Source organism: Oculina patagonica, chromosome 13, assembly GCF_052425735.1.
Source record: "Oculina patagonica isolate OP01 chromosome 13, crgOcupat, whole genome shotgun sequence".
Lineage (NCBI taxonomy): Eukaryota > Metazoa > Cnidaria > Anthozoa > Scleractinia > Oculinidae > Oculina > Oculina patagonica.
In genome coordinates, this window is record NC_135770.1 from 30,124,038 (window position 1) to 30,144,552 (window position 20,515).

Genomic DNA, 20,515 nt, shown 5'->3' on the forward strand with positions numbered 1-20,515 from the left:
TGAAAAAGAGGTTTATAAAGTATCTCGAACAGACGCACCAAGTAGCTGTAGCTCAAAGTATTTTAAGGGTTTACTAAAGTGCAGGCCCCAGTTGTTGAAAGGGTGGATAACGCTATCCACCGGATAAATCACTATCCGGTGGATAGCGTAGTATGTTTGGTTAAGACTTATCCACTGGATAGTGATTTATCCAGTGGATAGCGTTATCCACCCTTCGAACAACTGGGGCCAGATGTAAGAAAATCCAAAGTATTAAAAGGGGAGCTCTTCACGTAGTCTCGTCCCCAGGGATACGTCCACGGTAATCGGCGTGGCACCGCAGCATACTACACTTGGTAACCGCGCTTTCTTGGCGATGCCTGGTTGTTCTTGCAGAGCGAAGGTTGGCTGTGAGTTCTTTGGGTTTTACTCGGTGAAAATACACAGAAAATATAGGGATATGTCGTCTGAAATAGATACTCTGGCTGAAATGGGATTTCCGCGGAACAGGGCGTAAGTATATATCGCAGAAAAGCATTTCTATTTGACTCCATTTTCAAAAGATTTTCACTTCAGTGATTGGAAAATATAACTTTATGTAATACGCGATCTGAAATTATATAAATGGCCAATTGACAGGGAAAAGGCTCTTGCTGTGACTGGCAACAGAGGTGTTGAAGCCGCTATGGAATGGTGAGAGTCATTGATAATGTTAAATTAAAAAGCAACTGTTTCGTTTAAGTCTGAATTCTCGTCAAACTGTATGTTGAAAAATCAAGCCTCTTGCATTAATCAAAGGCCAGTTAACAAGTGACAAGGTAACTGAAGAATGCATACCCATCACGTTTGAAAACTGAAACAATCTGTTTACTTTGGTGTCCACAAATCGAATAAGTTATACTGACTTGCATCTTGCAGTTTATTCTTGTGCCTGTTTTGTATTATCCCTGATTAGTACTGGCTTATGAAAATTAAGAACTGACCACCGGAACAGGTAAATTATCTTGGAGTCTAAAAATTCTTCAGACTGAGTGGGACTTTAAGAAAGAGAGAAAGTTTGGATATATTCTTGACTGGACTCAGTACAGTTAATTTATGTTCTTCTCTTATAGGCTGTTTGCCCACTCAGAGGATCCTGATATTGATGAACCTTATAAACCACCTGTTGGACACGTACTAGGAAAAGGTAAAGTATACAATATACATATCAGGTTTATGACCCATCACCTGTCATTTTGTAATGGTGCAAATCCACGGCAGAGCAGCATGATAGTTCATGGGTGGTGGCACTTTCTGGGGCAACAAGAAGTTTGGCTTCCCCCATGGGATGGGATGCTAGTCTATCACAAGTTACCACACGTACCCCACGTTCCTCTCCCCCCCCCCATTCTCACCTCCCCTGTCCCCCACACACATAGCATTTTTTTCAGGTTGTCACATATACTGCTAGGTGGAAAGAAGTACACTTTGGGACATAAGTAAAGTGTCTTGCCCAAGAACACAACACAGTGATTCTGGCCAGCCCTTAACCCCAGACTGCTCATTTGAGAGTTCCACACACTAACCATATATGTGATGATGGTGATGACGATGATGCTCTTACATCAATATATGGTAGCAAAAAAAAATGGAAAGAATTAAAATATGTAGTAAAATTTAAACGGGACAACCTTTAACTAAACATATACTGCTGGGCATAGAGTTCCAAAGCTTTAAAGGTGCAGCTACTTAAAATGACCTTTCACCAGTTTTTGTCTTCAGTTGGTTTGCGGAATGACAAGCAGGTTATGAGACGACAAGCATAATGAGCGGCATGGTTTAGACTGCATCTCCCTACCCCCTACTAATATGATTGAATGTTTATTTTTCATTCAGACGAGTCTGCTACTACAGGGGCTGAAGGTCAAAGTGAAAAAGTTCCAGTTGAGAATTCAGAGCAGCCATCAGATGCCGCAAGCTCCAGTGAACAGTCACAGCAAGCTTTATCTCTTGTCTGTGATGAGTAAGAACAATGCCTACTTTTTAAATAGAAATGATGAGTAATTTCTATGAAAAAAATACCGTAATTTAGTGTGTTACATACTGTATCTTCAAATTTTTATTTGTGCAAAAGTACATGTAACTTAAATCATACACTTTAATTGTTGTGTTTCTTTTTTTTGTCTTTCCAGTTGTGGTAAGCGACTCAGGAGTGAGAATGATGTTCAGGTTAGTATTTGGTGTTTCATTTCTGTGTACGTGTACACACACCTGTATGTAATTACAGTTAAAACAACTAGCCTTTTAAATGACTCTTCAGAAAACATGGAGGGAGATGTTGGTAGATAAATGACTGGATTTGGAAGGTCTTGAAAAAGGAATGGTTGCAACCTAATAGGTTTTTCATTACCAATAGATCTTGTCTTATGAACAAAAAATGAAAAAATGGCCTATTTTTTTTTCAAGATGATTGTTGTCCGCAAAGTCAAGTGTTATGAATTCCTTTTTTTATTCCACTCTCATACAGCTTCATGCAGCAAGATCGGGGCATTCCAACTTTTCTGAGTCAACAGAAGAAATCAAACCACTAACTGAGGAGGAGAAAAAGCAGCAGTTAGAAAAGTATGATCTTCTACCTTAGTATGTTTAAAGTAAAATTTGGTTGAGGTGCACAAGTTTCCAGCAACGCACTGGGGTATCCATGGAATTTTTTTAGCACCACGACAATGACAGAATCACTGGAATACATTCCTACCCATGCACATATGTACCTTATTCCTACTACTTTTTCGCGATTTCAAAATAATCGCGTAATTTAATACACACGAAAAAAACATTGCGCAAAATTTAAACAGCGAAAATTAATACCATGATAGTTTTATATCAAAACAATACAATTTTAAATGCTTGGAACAGTATTTATCTATCCTTGAAAATATCTTTTCGTCTTGTTTTCAACAAGCACCCTTCCTCTGATCATTACTGTTTCCTTTAGATTCTAAATTGGCCAAGATCTCTTCAGTACAGTCACCAAAGTTTCCGTTGCAGGCACCCTAGTAGACCTTTGTATATTTCCAGTAGTTTCTTGGTCTTTGTCAAATGAGCCATAAAACACTGACAAAATCGCGAAATTTAATACACTTTTGCTCTAATTTTTCTTGCAATCACGAAAGTTAATACTCGCGAAATTCGGCTCCCGAATATTTGCAAAATTAAGTATGCGTGCAAATTAGTAAGAATAAGGTATTTCATAGACTCGCAAACTGCAGACTTTTTTTAGAAATTATTATCTTAATTAAATATAACTAATTCTGAGAGCCAACTATAAACAGGCTAACCTGAACATTATTCAGGCTAACCTGAGTGCCATTGAGGCTTACTGGAGTGCAAGTCTGCACTCCAACTAGCCTGAATACCATTTCCACCTAGCCAACCTTGTTCCCAGGGAGTGAGGCCTTGGGAATGAGGTTTTCCACCCAGCTTGAATATCATATCGTCTTTATTCCCAAAGCAGAGCCTGCTTTATGAGAAGAATAGGACTGAGTAGAGCTTCATAGAGGAGGCTATTACAATTATTTTGGTTCATTCACTGTCAAATTTATCAGAAATCCGAAAAAATGTTGGGAGGATTGTTTTTTGTTATAATAATCCCATGAGTAGTTAAAGGATGTGTTGGTTCATATGAACTGAGAGGTTTTGCTATTGCCATGGTAACTGTCAGAAGTTTTGATCTCACAGGATACAACAACGTCTTAAAGAAAGGAGAGAACAAAAGCTAGCGGATGAAAAAAAGGTAGGTAATGTCACACTTGTGCTTTACAAAATCTTTAACTGTTGTTCAGATATTTGTCGACCTATGGTTCAACAACAACTGACAATCCATACATTAGTATAATTAATGAAATACTAAAGATAACGTGTATTGAGGAGTGGGCTCCCAAATCTTTGCAGTGCAGTCAATGAGATATAATTGCTCTGTTTTGTTGAGCCTTTTTGTGGGGCATTTTGTTGAAAAGGCCAGAAGTGAACAGCGTTAAAGAAACATAATTGTGACTTATCGTTTTTCTCTGTCTTCAGGAAGCTCTAGCAAAGGAAAAAAGCCGTCGAAAAGTAGGAAAGGAAATGACAAGCGCAAAAGAAAAGTATGTCATTGAAGTGATAAATCCTATAAGTCAACGCAGATCCCACTCTAAGGAAATGAAAACGTCAGTTCATGAAAAGCACGGGGGAAAAACACGTTTGTACCCTAAACCGAAATGCAGTTTTCTATTGGACGAGAGCATATCACGTATATAGTTTTTAAATCTTTTTTTTTGACATGTATTCATTTATTTTCATAACTTAATATTGTCAAACACTTTTATTACGAGCCTCTTGCTCGGGAGACTGGGAAACTACTCCCCGTGTTTTTTGACATTTAATGAATTACCTTACCTTACCTCACCTCACCTCACCTCACCTCACCTCACCTCACCTCACCTCACCTCACCTCACCTCACCTCACCTCACCTCACCTCACCTGACCTCACCTCACCTCACCTCACCTTACCTTACCTTACCTCACCTCACCATACCTTACCTTATCTCACCTCACCTCACCTCACCTCACCTCACCTCACCTTACCTTACCTTACCTCACCTCACCATACCTTACCTTATCTCACCTCACCTCACCTCACCTCACCTCACCTCACCTCACCTCACCTCACCTCACCTCACCTCACCTCACCTCACCTCACCTCACCTCACCTCACCTCACCTCACCTTACCTCACCTCACCTCACCTCACCTCACCTCACCTCACCTCACCTCACCTCACCTCACCTCACCTCACCTTACCTTATCTCACCTCACCTCACCTCACCTCACCTCACCTCACCTCACCTTACCTTACCTTACCTTACCTCACCTCACCTCACCTCACCTCACCTCACCTCACCCGGCTCACCTCACCTCACCTCACCTCACCTCACCTCACCTCACCTCACCTTGCCTTACCTTACCTTACCTCACCTCACCTCACCTTACCTTACCTTACCTTACCTCACCTCACCATACCTCACCTCACCTCACCTCACCTCACCTCACCTCACCTCACCTCACCTCACCTCACCTCACCTCACCTCACCTCACCTCACCTCACCTCACCTCACCTCACCTTACCTTACCTCACCTCACCTCACCATACCTTACCTTATCTCACCTCACCTCACCTCACCTCACCTCACCTCACCTCACCTCACCTTACCTTACGTGACACGCGCCTAAACTGTTAGGGCGAACTAAACTCACTCATTCTCTGGGGCGACAACAGGTTGAGCCTTGGAATTGCACGTGATCAGGGCGTGCGGCTCGAAACCATGGTATGAACGCGAAGCAATTCGAAGTTGTGGATAAACGCTTAGCTTTTATTTGTCGTATTTTTCGTACTCGGGAGTCAACAGTTGAATTATAAAAAATTTTTGTACATTCAAAAATTTCACTTGACTCAATTAAGAATACATCTCAATGCAAATTCGAAAGCTCGAAGAATCGCGCAGTGTTACAATTTCAGTGAATAAATTCATGTATTTTTCAGCCGAAGGGAAATGTAGTGATGAATATTAAATGAAGACAACAACGCTTTCAATTTCAGTTGGGGGTAAAACAAAACACAAAATTGACTGTCCCCGCGTAAAACTGTGCCTTGGCAATTCTGCAAATCGTAAAGCAATCACGACTCCTAGAAGAACACTCACGTGGGCCACATACTGTGTTGTCATTGGCTTTCATTATCGCTCATTTTGGCTTAATCGGGCTGGGATGCAGACAACTCCGCAAAGATTTCAAAAGTGGATGTGGGACATATTGAAGTGCCGATAATAACGTCGATGCTCTTTTTACTTTACTTTATTAGGATGGAATTACAAGAGGCACAAAAAATAGCCAATGAGAGAAAAAGGGAAAGGATGGAGGAAAGATTGGCAAGGTGAGTCGCTTATTCTGTTGGTTTAAAAGTGATGTTACACGGGACAACTTGCAACAACGATTTTTCGCGCAACATTGTTGTGTGAAAAATCGTTCACCGTGTCAGTAACATGGTACCGGGGACGATTTTTTGCGCAACATTTTACTCGGCAACACGTTGCAAGTTTTTGAAACCAAGTCAAAAACTCGCAACGCAAGATGACGAATCCTCAGAAAGTTGGCTCGTGTAACAGGACCGCCGTCGATTTTTCGCGCAGCACCTTCCCAGAATTCTGTTCAACATGGCCTGGACGCGCGCGCAAAATGTTGCGAGTTGGCGTTGCGTTAAAAATCGTCTCGTGTAACATGCATGTTGCCAAGTACTTTTTGTACGATGTTGCGCGATAGTTGACTCGTTTTACATAGCACGAAAAGTTGACGCGGTGTTGCGCGAAAAATCGTTGTTGCAAGTTGTCCCGTGTAACATCACCTTAATGCTTCGGTAGCCTAATGGTTAGTCATAATACGCTGGTCTCCGGATCGAGTTGTTTGTTCAAAGGATCACTGCGTTCATAGTGCCTCTCTCCACCCAGGTGCATAAATAGGTACTGGCAAATTTAATGCTGGGGCTAACCCTGTGATGGACAAGCATCCCATCCATGGCGGAGTAATGCTACAGAAACCGGGATAAGTTCCGGTCTGATGGGCCACTAAGCTCGAACGCAGACTTGGCTAGCACAAAAACGACTAAATGATAGTAGTAACTGGGTAAAATAACCATCAACAGTCATGTCGTTAGACTAACTAGCAAATGTTTGGACCTTTATAGGCAGAGAGTAAAAGACCAGATTGCGAGAGACAAAGCAGAACGAGCCGAAAAGGTAAGACGAAAAAGTGGAAAGGGTAAAAATTATGCTTTAAAAAAGAGTAGGCAATCCAGTGGTTCTCTACTGAGCCATGGTCTGGGCCGCACATGAACACTACTGCATTTGCAACCTCGAGGAAGAGGCGCCCAGGGGACATTGGGTGACAGTGCGGTTTTTTTTTTAATTTAAAAGCTATTCACAGGCCCAGAAATCGCTTAGTTTTCGCTTTGTCCAACCACAACAGAGCTTCAAGTAAATACATGTAACCGGCACAAAGCGCGGGAACGTTCGTGCGACCAGGAAAGCATTACCAAGCAAACGTGGTATAATATGTCATCAGCTGTCTCCACATGGTCTGAAGCAATGTTTCGAAGTGATTTCCGTGCGACCAGGTCATGTTTGGTTTAAATTTGACATCTGATAGGCTAAGAAAATGGCGAAAGTTTTTTGAACCAATCAGAGAGCATAGTAAAACAAAACTAAAGCAAACGCAGATTATTTTAGACAGGCAATTGAAAAACGCTCAGAACCAAATCACGATCTTTTGCACCTTATAAGTCGAAGCAGGTGTCACGAACGTAAAACATAGGCAAACATAAATAAAAGTACTGTGTGTTTAATACTTTGGATATTTGATTTAAGTTTGGTAAAGGTGGAGTGGACCAACAGCCCGGCAATGTTGGAGGAGCTCCTTCAGCACTGGCTCAACCGATTCAACCGGCTGCTGCTGTGGAGAAAAAACAACATACGACTTGTAAACTTCAGGTAAAACGTGATTAACATATAGCTTCTCCTTAGAGTATTAACAGATTGTGTACTTCTAAAACCAGCATTTGCAGATTCGAACTCGGCCTGAAATCAGTATTCCCAATGCCGCTTTAATAAAATTATTTCTTTCATTTCATTGTTGATAGTTTCGTTTAACAAATGGCAGTGCAATCACTGGGACTTTTCAAGCCACGGACACGCTGGAGACAGTTCGCAGCTACGTACATGACAACCGTACCGACGGCTCGGCGCCTTTCAACCTGATGACCACCTTCCCGCGGAAAACTTACACCGATGGAGACATGGGAACGAGTCTCCAGGAGGCTGGACTTGTGCCGTCAGCTGTGTTAATATTAACCAAGATATGAATGGAAAAGAACTCTCGAATAAATTCGGTTTTTTTTGGAACTCAAACGGTTGATTTGGTTGAAGTATATCCCAAAACAACACTTTTCCAACCATATTTGGTTGAAACGGTTGGCCAACATTCAGCAAACTTTTTAACTGAATAAACCGCCAAAAAGCAGGTTTTGCCTAATAGAAGCCCCAGAACTCAACCATCCTTCTTCTACTGTAACCAATTCCAATAAAACACCGCCGAACAGAAAACTCCTCCTTTAAAATTTCCACATTACGATTTGTTTCATTTTTGGCGGAAAACTTTAAAAGTACTGAACTAATGTTTGACGATGACTTTGTCACTAAAGGAATTAAATATAAAAATTAAAATACTTTTTATCTTCATTCTTAGCATTGTTGTTTGAGTTACCCCATTACCATCATTGTACCTTTTCACCCCCTTGGGAGCATAGGGCGTCCACCAGTTTTCTCCAGCGTACACGGTTCTTTACTAATGCTTTAGCTCTTTCCCAGGAGTAGCCTACTCCTTCCAACTCCTGCAGCATGGATCGCTTCCAATTGTTCCTTGGTCGTCCAACTTTCATCTTTCCCTGTGGGTGGTAGTGCAAGGCTTGTCTTGTCACATTGTTACATTCTCTTCTGAGAGTGTGGCCAATCCAGCGCCATTTCCTTCGCTTAACTAATGTTACAATGGATTCCATGTTGGTCCTTCTTAGCAGCTCTTCATTGCTAATTACGTTCGGCCACCGGACTCCCAAGATGTATCTGAAACATTTGTTGACAAAAACTTGAAGTTTATTGTGAAGGGCCTTAGTTGAACGCCAGGTCTCACAACCATATAGAAGAACGGACTTGACATTGGTGGAAAATATCCTGAGCTTGGTGTTTAGAGAGAGCTGCCTTGAGAGCCAAACTGGTTGTGAGGCCCTAAATGCATACCTGGCCTTGCCGATCAGCCCCCATTACCAAGTAAAGTTAACAGCGTGAACAACAGTGGCATTCGGAAATGTTATCGCAAGTGATATCAGCTCGATATTGCCCAAAACTATCGATCATGAGCCACTTTTTCCAGCAAGTGATAATTTGGACAATCTCCCAAGGTGGTATTGGTCCTAATATCGCTTACAAACTGATTTTGTTATTTGTCGACGAAAAATGAGAGGCAAATATCCTTCCTTACAGGACGACAACTAACGATCGTTGGTAAGCGTATTCGTAGATATCTTGTGCTTTTTTCAACTATTTACACCACAAAAACGTTTTTTTAATTTATTACTCATAATTTTAAGTAAACTTTAACAGAATGTTAAATAAGAATTATAAAAACCACTTTTACGTAAAAATGAGTAATTTATTTAACAATACACCAATCAAATTTCAGAAATTTGTTACCTTTATCAGTTATAAACCATTGATAATACGCTCGTTTTTTAAAAAATACTCACTTTTAGTCGATGATTGCAAAAAAGAGTGCAGCTTTCATGTTAAACGAATGTAGGTCTCATACGTCGAAATTTATCTGAAGAAAATGGTTCCGACGTTTATCCGAGATATTCGAAGGTAGCCGAAGACTGCTAAAAATTACTTGAAGACTCTAAAAGATTTCCGACGATTCCCGAATATTGTCGAAAATCATTCGAATATTTCCGACGATTTTAGAACTCTATTAAAAAGTTTGCTCCGTGTACGAAAGCGAGTATTTTGCCGAGAAAATCACACCACCAAGTCCGAATAAGTTTCTTTTAAATTCTTGGGTGTACCCTTCCTTACTTCTCCTTTTTCGCTTTTCGCTCCGACATTTCCTCACAATCTGAGACCGGCAACATCAGTCATCATCTACCTTTACCAAATTTGATTGAAGTAGTTGTAAGTTTAACCGAAGACGCAAAGTTTGCGAAGGTTTAAGATTTTAGAACTTGTTAGTTTAAACGGCTTAATGAACGCCTCTCCATAGGAAATATGTTTGGTTTAGATATGTAATTCTGCTCTGGTGTTTTGCGTTCTTTTGGACATGTCAATAAACCACCTGTTGCGTGCTAACAGAGTACTTGTTCACTTAGAAAACTGGCCTGGCCAAACATCAACAGGTACATAACAGCATCTGCTCGGTTCGCTTCGGGTCGGAAAATGAACAAAACTGTAAGGAAATGAAGTTCGGAAATGGCGGGCCATTTTGCGAGTGTAGTCGTGGTATTGATTGCCGTGATAACGGGACTGGGGGCTTCAGAACATGGAACTCCTCAACCAGAACAGATCCATATTTCTAGCACAGGTGGGTGGAATGAGTGTAAAGTGATTTATTGTTTGACTTAACTGGACTGTGTATTGTCATAGAATAATCAAAACTACGCTTGACCAACGCCGATTTGACGGTGCCGCTTGGTCGATTGACCACTCCGTCCATTTCAAGATCAAGAATGAATCATTCGATCGGTCGCTTGTAACTGACTAATTTTAAAATGTCAATTCCAAGATGGCGGTCGTGTGGAATTTAATGTATTCCCCCTTTCTTAATTTTATGCTTAAAATGCTTCGGTTAAGTTTGTTATTAGAAGGAAATTCTGGTTTTATAGTTTTAAAGTATTATAGTCGTCTGAGATGGAAATTATGCTTGACTTATTCGCTTAGTTCTGTGGAAATTATATGACATCTGTGAAAAAGTTTCCTTGATTGACACGTTAGGTAATAAGTAAATAAACAACTTTAGGCGGCTGGTATATTAGAGGATAATGACCGAGGTTGAAAGATTGTCCGAAAAATAAAGAGTTGGCCGAGGAGCGTAGCTTCGAGTGCAACTGTAAAATTTTGAGGACAATCTTCTGGCCTTGTCCTCAAACCAGCAAGTCAGAAAGGGGTTTATTTATTTTATTACCCTCCGATTAATTTCAACAATACGCTTTATCACAGAAAAAGAAAACCAAACTTACAGTGCTAAACACGGCAATTTGACGGTGAAATAATTGCAAATTAATTGGTTTCACGTAATTTTGACTATGATTTGATTAAAACGTTATACCTGAAAAGGTGAATTTGTTCGTTTGTTTTGCACTCCTCTACACAATCGCGGGGCTACGGATATCAAATCGGACAAGGTATTTGGTCTGATACCCTTTGTCCCATTTTGCACCACGTGATGTGTTTTGTCCAATGAGAGTGCACAGAAATTAATTTGTGGGTTAAAATGAGTGATATTTGATTTGTTACTGCCTTCTGATCTGACAGTTTCTCCACATTTTCGTTACGAAAAAATAATCGACAAAATCCCGTCCAAGGTAAACAATCGCGCGCGTACTGCACGAAAAGTCGCCTTCGACACACAACTTTGACTTGGCGTAAAGGTGGTAAAGGCCGTCTTTGTCAAACCTTTGCCACACCTTTGATTGCAGTATTTTGATCAAAGATAGTACGCCTTTGACCCCTTTGATGTTTGAGGTGCGTGACAAAGGCACCGTCAAATGTGACTTTGACTCGTGTCAAAGGTATCTTTGATTGGTGTCAAATCTTTTACTACCTTTGACACGCGTTAAATCCCTATCAAAGGCGATATCCATGAATCAAAGGACTTGTTTACCTTTGACAGATATCAAAGTTAGTCAAACACTCTTGTCTCACTTTGTCTCAGTTGGCAAAGCCGACTTTTCCGGCTGGATTTTGCACCAATTGCAAGAGTTGGTTCTGTTCTACTTATTATAGGAAATTATGTTTTTTGTTATTTTTAACACGGTCAAATTGGCATTGTCGTTTGTTTCCAATCGGTGAACCGTGTCTGATCGCGCCACTTTCATGCCTTTTTAAGCGCGGTCTTTTACCTCTTGGCTATCACAATGTTAAACGAACAAATTCCAGGCTAACAATATTATAAAATTACATTGCACAAAATAACTCTTTAACCTTAAATTGTCACGAATCTTGCAGGTGATCCGACGGAGATGATGATCACGTGGGTAACAATGGCGCCGTCAGTTAAAAGTGTTGTGGAGTATGGGGAGAGGTGCAAACAAATGAACAAAAGAGCTTTTGGCAAAGCTACAAAGTACAAAGCTTGTGGTTGGAAGGAGCGCATATTGCACATGCATCGAGTGAAGTTAGAGGGGCTAATACCAGGCCGTGGATATGGTAAGGGGCTCTCTACTATTACACTCTATTTGACCAGAGTTTGTTGCCTATTATGTAGTTCAGCACAGGTCGAAATCCCGTCCTTGGGATCTAACTCATCCTCGGAGACCCAGGGGCAGTTAGTGGGGCGAAACAAAGGAATAAACCGGGCAGAAATCGTAGCGACGAAACTTTTTCTGTCCGGTGTATTCCTTCGTTTCGCCCCACTAACTGCCCCTGGGTCTCCGAGGATGTACTTTGCTTTGCAGTGGCACGTTGCTATGCAGAGTCTGTGACAATTTTAAAGTTCACGCGCTGTTTTTTGACCGCAGAATAGGAACGAAAACTATTTGCGCAGGTGTTCGCAGAAAGATGTATCAAATAACGCCTAGTACTTGTTTTCCTTGACTGAAAAAAGATTGCTGTCTTAAAGTCAGTTTGCCTCACATTCTGCCGTCCGTCCGTTTCGCAAGCCGTTTTATAGAGCAACGAACGTCTCTTTCCCAAATAGCAATTTTCGATTTGCACATTAATATCATGAAGTTATGCATTAGCTGATTATCTACGATTATCTACGAGATATTAATCTATTTGGGACTAATTTGTATCCTACTGTATTTAGATTACCGTGTTGGTAGTTCAGATGGCTGGAGCGCCTTGTACAAATTTAACGCCACCAAAAACGGCACTGACTGGCAGCCAAGATTGGCCATATATGGAGATCTAGGAGTGGATAATGCCCAGTCTCTCTCTAAGTTACAGAAAGAGGTTCAAGAAGGCGAATACGATGCCATATTACATATTGGTCAGTATTGTTGAAATCTTACCCAGATCTCTTTAATAGCCTTCCATCCTTGAAAAAAGAAAATCTGTATACGACTGTAGTAAAATGACTTTTGAACATATGTTTCGGTCGTTTTGATTATCATTCTTATTAACTGGGCATCTTTTTTTCTCATTTTTTCAGGTGACTTTGCTTATAACATGGAATCGGTAAGTGAAAGAACTTGGAGATGCTATCAATTTTAATATATATTTTTTTAATTCACTCCAATAAAATTAATTAATTCCCGTTTCTGATTGACAGAACTTAATCCGGAATAGCTTTTTCACATCATAGGGTTATGGAAATAAAGATTGATTGATTGATTGATCTATTGATTGAGCTATTGATTGATCTATTGATTGATTGATTGATTGATTGATTGATTGATTGATTGATTGACCGACCGACCGACCGGTTGATTGATTGATTGGTTGATTGATTGATTGATTGATTGATTGATTGATTGACTGATTGATTGACTGATTGAAAGGCGAGGCACTAGCTGTTGGGGTTTCGTTGCCACAAAAGTACAGAGTTCTTATATAATGTGTGTAGATCCTCTTCTCATCGAATACACGTTTCTTGCTCCTCGGGCATGCATCAAGCTAGGTCACTCCACAACTCTGTGTACGATGTTTTAGCGGATAGTATGCAAATAATATCGCGTAACGTTGATTTGTGAATGTGGACTGTATTTATTGTCTTTTACAATCTTATCACCGGCTTTCAGGATAATTCAAAAGTAGGAGACAGGTTCATGAATCAGATTGAACCAATGGCCGCGTACGTTCCTTACATGACGTGCCCTGGAAACCATGAACAAGCTTGGTAAGGTCCTAGATGCTGTCGTTTAGATCAAGCAATATACAGGGAAATCGCTCAGTTTGCTTTCTTATAACTCCTTGTTTCGTTTCCTCCAAATAGATTTTTTTTTATTTTTTTTTTTATTTTATTGATAGTCACACATATATAGTTATATTACAATGCAATTAATGGTAAAACTACGAAATAATAGATTACAGTGGAGAATTAAAGAGAAGAGAAAAAGAAAAAGACCTGAGAAGGAGTATGGATACTCCGTATACAAGTTTTAACCTAAGTTTTCTAGCATGTACTTACTTAAAATTCTACTTACAAAATCTGTGATAAGGAGAGACTTATTATGCAACTTATTCGTATAAATAAAATAGCGGGCATATAGCAAGGTAAAATTAAGTTTTTTCACTAGCTTCTTATTAGGTAGGTTGGAAGTAACCCCAAATAAATATTCCTGAACTGACGGCATGAAGATAGACTGATTGCAGTTATTAAACCATTGCACCACTTTTGACAAGAAGTCTTTAGTAAAATGACAATTTGAGAAGGTGTGTTCTATCGAATCTGGTTCTCCACAATATAAACACTCACTGTCGTCTTTAATACCAAAATTGCAGAGTTCTTTTTTAGTAACAACAACTCGATGCAGAAATTTAAATTGGAATTCTCTCAGCTTGTTTTCTTTGGAAACCTGTTTAAGTGATCTGAAAATTCTTTCCCACTGTTCTGCCTTTATTGGCAAGGATTTACCCCATTTCATCGGTCCAGTATGTGAACAATTATGAACTTTCGTATTCAAAAACCTGTAAAAATCCTTTACTTTGGCTGTTTCAAAATTTACCTTAGTTGAATCATCAAGTTCAAAAATTGAGTTGTTTTCCAAAAAGATATTCTTAGGAAAAGATTGTAGGTAATTGTTCCTTGTCCTAGCCAGCAAACTGTTTGGAATTGCACTAGCAACTTGATAGTAATTTAAAAAGTTAGTTTTACATTTGTATTTCGTTTTAAATGCTTTATATGAGAGCAGCTGGCCTTGTTCATCTAACATTCCTCCAAATAGATACTTTTCTTACGTTATTGCAAAATTACCCTTGTTATTCAGTTCCTAAAAGCCCTCTGCATACAGTCGGCAAACAAGCGTTAACTTTTGGTAAATCGTCCTGGAACTATCCAAACATCACAGAAGGGTTACCGATTCTTAAAAAATACCTAACATGGGCTCTCCGAAAGTTGCCCCGTCAGCCTGTCGCAATCATACCATGGCCAACAGCATTTGCTCATTTGCATTAGGTTCGACTCGTTTAAAGTTGGATGTTTGACCCGGGCGTTAAAGAATGGAATTTCCGACGATTCCGTTGTGCACTAGATAGATAGAAACTCTATTAAGAATGTCATCAACCACCAAGCTGGGGAAAAACTCCCCTACTAATACGGGGGACATAACAAAAAAGAGTTAAACTAAAAGAAAGTGCTAAAAAAACTATAGCTTTTTACAATAATGAAATTTTGATTAAGTTTCGATAAGTTAAAATATGTTATGAGACTGTGTACAGTGGATTATATAATACAATAATACATACTTAATAATTCTTTAGGAGGAGCAGAGCGGACAGCCTCTGCACCCATCATCTAAAAATGCATCAAGAGCACTAAGTACTAACTCACCTTTTAAGGCCTTTAACTCTGAACGCACGTTATAGCCTGAAATGATCACAACTCGCTGTGCTTTAATCATTAGACAAATCACAAATTAGCTGATGTTGACTGCTTACTTTACTTTCAGTAACTTTTCAAACTACAGAGAACGTTTTAGTATGCCCGGTGACACAGAAGGAATTTACTACAGGTAAGGTTTTATAACAGTACACCTTTGACACAATCCATTTGAGGACAACTGTTCAATTCCGGAGTAGTTTATAAATAACAGCCTTGGAGGGAAATGGGTTAGATTTACCCCCAATGTTTTTTTAGGCCGAAATTTTTAGAAGTGAGGAGACTAAAGGAATAATACGGGATCAGATGACCGATGATGAGTGATAAATTCAGCGATATCGGCGATTTTAATTATGAATGTCTTATAATACAGTGGAATCCCGAATTCTCGAACCGGCGGATCAAAGGTCGTTTTTCTTGGAACTGCTTCACTCTATCGAACACTGTTATTTTGCCCCCGATTTCTGAACCAATTTTCCTATCCTTTGGATTTTCTAGAAGTCTTCATCCCATTGTATTTATTCCACTGCAGTTTTTTTCCTTTATTCCATATTTATAATGATGTAAGTAAAACATCACGTAATTTTTAATATGTTTGTCTCCACAACGTTTGTGTTGGGATGTGTGTGTCACTCCATCACTTACTTTAGGTGTAAACATTGTCTTTTTTCAGTTGGAATATTGGACCTGTTCACATCATAAGCTTTAGCACAGAACTTTACTATTACTTACAATATGGGCTAGAACCTCTAGTTCAACAACACAAATGGCTTCAACGAGATCTGGAGGTACTTAGCATATTCTACCGTCATATAAGCCCGGCATATTTTGTTTCTTTTACAATAGTATCTCTTTTCCGAGACTCACGTAACTCACGTATATACCTCTTTATATCTCGTAAAACGCTTCTGTTATACGTACTTTGTATAGTTTACTATACTGTTTCTTGTAAATACTAACACTAATAGAAATTTTTTTTAAAAGTTCTCTTTTTCGAGACGTATTTTTGTTTTTAAATTTCAATTTCGTTCAAGTAACAAAGCTCTAAAAAGTTTTCTTGATTTGAACCCTAACGAAGCACAATCGCCTCCATAGGAGTAAGCTTGAGTTACTTAAAGCTCCCTCGCCACAGTACTTTATCATCATTGGACGAACCATTGGAATGATCATGCGTGCTCTTGTTGTTTTTACTGATTTTAACAATGAAGAAGCCAAAGCTGAGCATTTTATTTTCTTTAGTTTAGAAATGAGAAGAAATCTTGTGCGAGTCTCAACAAGTCAAAACAATTCAAAAACGAAAAACGTTTTGAACGAAAAACGTTTTAAAAACGGAGAAAAAGTTGCATTTTCAAACAAAAACTGATACGTGTGGAAGGTACCTTGTACTATACAGTACGAAAAGATCTACTTTTTCCTCAGGGTCTGTCCTATATACGAACACGCGAACGCGAACGCGCGAGATTAACACTCAACACGAGGAAACGCGAACGCGAACGCGCGAGATTAAGACTTAACACGAGGAGACGCAACGTGCGAGGGCTAGAAAAAAGTAAGGGATCCTCAGTTTTTCTTGCTGTCAACAATAACTGTGTCTTTTTCTTAATAATCTTGATACGTTTAGGAAGCAAGTCGACCAGAGAATCGTGCAAAGCGTCCTTGGATAATAACCATGGCACACAGACCCATGTATTGCTCTAATGCTGTGGGAGATAGCTGCGAAAATCATGAGAATGAAGTAAGTTGTAGTTTTATGCATGTATAATCGTCAGCTGTTCATTTTGTGTAACCATGGTATAATTACATGGAACTTTTATATTCTTATTTCATGACGAGCGAGCTCGAGTGGGTGAGCGTACGTGGGCTCAATTTCTGAACAGCGGCTAGCAATCGAGCCTAACTTTGCAGCCGTTTGATTCCTCTTTTATTGGACCAAGGATCTTTTTGTGAGATAAACATTTTACCCCTGACCCCTTTGATATTACCCCCTCCCCCGAAACAATGTTGGATTTGCTATCTGCAAGACTTGCCTCATTTGTGCACAACATTGAAAAGGGGGAGGGGGAGTGCTTCACAAGCTGCACCGGTTCTAAACTGAAAAATGGGAATGTTAATTAAAATAAGTATTCATTTAAAAACAACTGTCTCAAGGACTTTTGGCGCTCATTGTAGATCAGATCACTGCATGCTCGAAAATAGCGTCTAAATTGATTTGAACCCGAATTTACAAAACAAAACAAAAAACTATCGATAGCAAGGTAAATGCAAGACATAAGTAAGATAGGATACATAATGTTTGCAGTTTTGACTTTAATTTAATTGGTTGATTAGAAATTCCTTTCGCTCTGATTGGTTGGAGCGCACTGGAAGAGTTATGCGGCAGCCTATAATAAGGGAGTATCATGTAGTGTGTTAAAAGGGGCGAGCTTGTCCATACAAAAAAGCCTATATAAAAGCCTTTACAAGCTCAAGATACGACGTCGTGCAAACACAATTACTCTGAAATATTGTTAACAAAACGTTCTATCGCGTCTGTCGCCACTTTCTGGTTGTTTTTAAAAATTACTCGCGCTTAGATTGAAGAGAATTTTACTACACTGCATGCCATACGCGGTAGGTCAAACATCAGTTTTTTTAATTGCTTGATATTTTTGTTTTGTTGCAGATAAGGACAGGTTTATCGTCTGAGAAACTGTTTCCTTTAGAAGAATTATTTTACAAACACGGTAAGACTGGACAAAAAATAACTTCTTAAACCTCCAGCTGCAGATAAGCATTGTCATTGAAGAATCGACTAAATAGTCGGATATGTTCATCCAACACGATTTTGGCAGTTAAGATAATAAAAATCTATTTACTTGGGAGTATAGATGGTCAAAAATATCAGCGAATTGGCAGGGCCATTGAGCGCGTTGACGTCACTTTTCGACAATTAAAATTATTCTTTTAGAATAAGTCTTTCTCTGAGATGGCAGATCAGGTTTTAATTTTGATGGTCATGTATTTCGCCAAACAGAACGGTAAAAAATGACAAAGAAATTTTAATTACAGACCGTTTATTCTCACGAGCGACTACTAGTTTTTTCGTTATATTTTATGCCATCAAATGCTTCCTCGCTTGCTAATGGTGATTGGTATAATTTTTAGGAGTGGACGTGGAATTTTGGGCGCATGAACATTCCTACGAACGTCTTTTGCCAGTGTACAATCACAAGGTAAATTCACGTTGTCTCATTTCTTTTCGTTTCTTCGTTTTCTTCTTCAGTTTCTCGTTTACTTGCTGTTTTTTGTTAAGAGTCATCTGTACTATTACATATTAAAGACTATTAATTTTAAACCAATAAAGACCATTGTAAATCCTTTACATATATTTTCACTGAAAGTCATATTTAATAGTCCTTTTTCCGTTGAGCAAGAAATTCGATTTCGATATCTTTCAACATTCGAACATTCTTACAACTCTGAAAAGTGAAGATAGCTGTTAAGGCTTATTAAAATGAAAAGCAGCATACATCGTTGCAACCCGATATTTGGTCTTTATGCAGTACTTTTTTTCCTTGCTGTAACTGCCGTCTACTGCGACAAAGCAGTAAAAGACAGTAAACAATCGTCGATATCGAAGCAGGTCATCACGACATCACGTGCTTTCTTTACCTGTTTGTTTTTCTAGGTCTATAATGGATCAATAGAAAAGCCTTACACCAACCCAAGAGCTCCAGTGCATATTACCACAGGATCAGCGGTAAGAACGTAATAGTAACGTAATACTAAGATCGGATTCAAAATTCTCCGTACTTTCAAAACGTTTTCCCTTATGATTCAGGTGACTTTCCTGCTCCAAAGTATGGGAGTGAAAAAGGAATATATATATTTAAATTAAGTAGATTGGAAAAGTCTTGTTTTTTCTAAACCCTTTTCAAATTGGAAGAAACTGGTCCGTCCTAGCTTTTTACACCGCAATTTCACATGCATAATTACATATTAGTTATTTCAAATTTTTCGATATTTCACATACATGTTTGTACTGTCAAGCGAAAAACGCCGACAAGCCACTGTCCCACAATGCAGTACTGATACATCTTAATCGGCACTGTTATCATTGGTTGCAGGGCTGTAAGTACTGTCACGACAAGTTTCAGCGAGATTATGGCCCCTGGACCGCGTATCGCACACTGGATTATGGGTACACCAGGGTACAGGTCTTCAACAGCAGTCACTTGTACCTTGAGCAAGTCAGCATTGATCAGGTCATTATCATTATTATTATTCCTCGATACTGTCGACTCGTGTAACGAAGACTGCTTGATTGAGTGCTCAAAGAGTCAATTTTAAAGAACGAAAGTTGATGAAGAACGTTTGTTCATAAAAGCAAATACTTGAGAGTTAATTCGAAACCGGTTTGGTAAGCAAGTACCATTTGTAACAAATTGTCGTTGGGTTGCACAAAGTTTTCGTTTGTTTTATTACACAATCAGACATACACTTTCACGGCAAATTTTCTCCATTAGCCTTTCATTAGCTCATTTGCACTTTAGAACGTCGCTATTTCCCGAGACGAGGAGACACAATTTTGACCTTAACCTTAGCAAATAAGTCATTAGTCACAAACCGCAATCATATGCTTATTTTTGGCCCAACTATTGCAAGAAACTTTCACTAGGACACAATAGTCACAATTCTTCTTTTGTTTTAACACAGGACTATCAAGTGATCGACAGAATATGGATTATTAAAGATAAACACGGCCCAGAGGCCTGGGAAACAGAAGAAGAGGGCGAGACTATTGATGTTGGAAAAGTGTCAGAGCTTCATGTAACATCCGTGGAGTGACCCTGTTCAGTTGCATTCATACTGAACGTCCCAGTGTCAAAAGCAAATTAGTATGGCAGAACTGATCCTGCGCAAAGATAAAGATGCCTTCTTTTTTCAAAATTAGGCTGTGCGCCAGTTGCCCTTATTTGTTTTAACTTCCTCTCTCAAGGGACGAGGGTCGGGTAGTTAGAGAGTTAAGGAAGTTTTTAAATTGCAGCAATCCAGATTTACTCGTAGGAGTAGCCATCTGAGGTCACTGTTTCTGACGAAAAGAAATTGAGGGAGTATCCTCTTCTAAGCTCGTGGCTGGTCCATTAAAAACCTTTTAAGCTTAACGTATAAAGAAATAATTCCAACT

The 20,515-nt window shown here is 39.3% G+C and overlaps 2 protein-coding genes across 2 annotated transcripts; both read left to right on the top strand.

The window, feature by feature from the left end:
* The first annotated feature begins 350 nt into the window (after positions 1–350).
* Positions 351–8,282, top strand: LOC144635768 (UBX domain-containing protein 1-like). The gene is made up of 12 exons (XM_078494853.1): positions 351–492; positions 619–672; positions 1,092–1,165; positions 1,855–1,981; positions 2,151–2,187; positions 2,486–2,580; positions 3,697–3,751; positions 4,036–4,100; positions 5,855–5,926; positions 6,734–6,785; positions 7,413–7,535; positions 7,685–8,282. The coding sequence occupies exons 1-12, from the start codon at positions 356–358 to the stop codon at positions 7,904–7,906; spliced, it is 1,113 nt and encodes a 370-aa protein (XP_078350979.1). The 5' UTR covers positions 351–355; the 3' UTR covers positions 7,907–8,282.
* A 1,657-nt stretch (positions 8,283–9,939) lies between these two features.
* Positions 9,940–20,497, top strand: LOC144635767 (acid phosphatase type 7-like). Its single transcript, XM_078494852.1, has 13 exons — positions 9,940–10,170; positions 11,814–12,014; positions 12,616–12,798; positions 12,961–12,986; positions 13,550–13,647; positions 15,419–15,481; positions 16,022–16,136; positions 16,970–17,083; positions 18,011–18,071; positions 18,493–18,560; positions 19,016–19,087; positions 19,455–19,592; positions 20,044–20,497. The coding sequence occupies exons 1-13, from the start codon at positions 10,059–10,061 to the stop codon at positions 20,173–20,175; spliced, it is 1,383 nt and encodes a 460-aa protein (XP_078350978.1). The 5' UTR covers positions 9,940–10,058; the 3' UTR covers positions 20,176–20,497.
* The last annotated feature ends 18 nt before the right edge of the window (positions 20,498–20,515 follow it).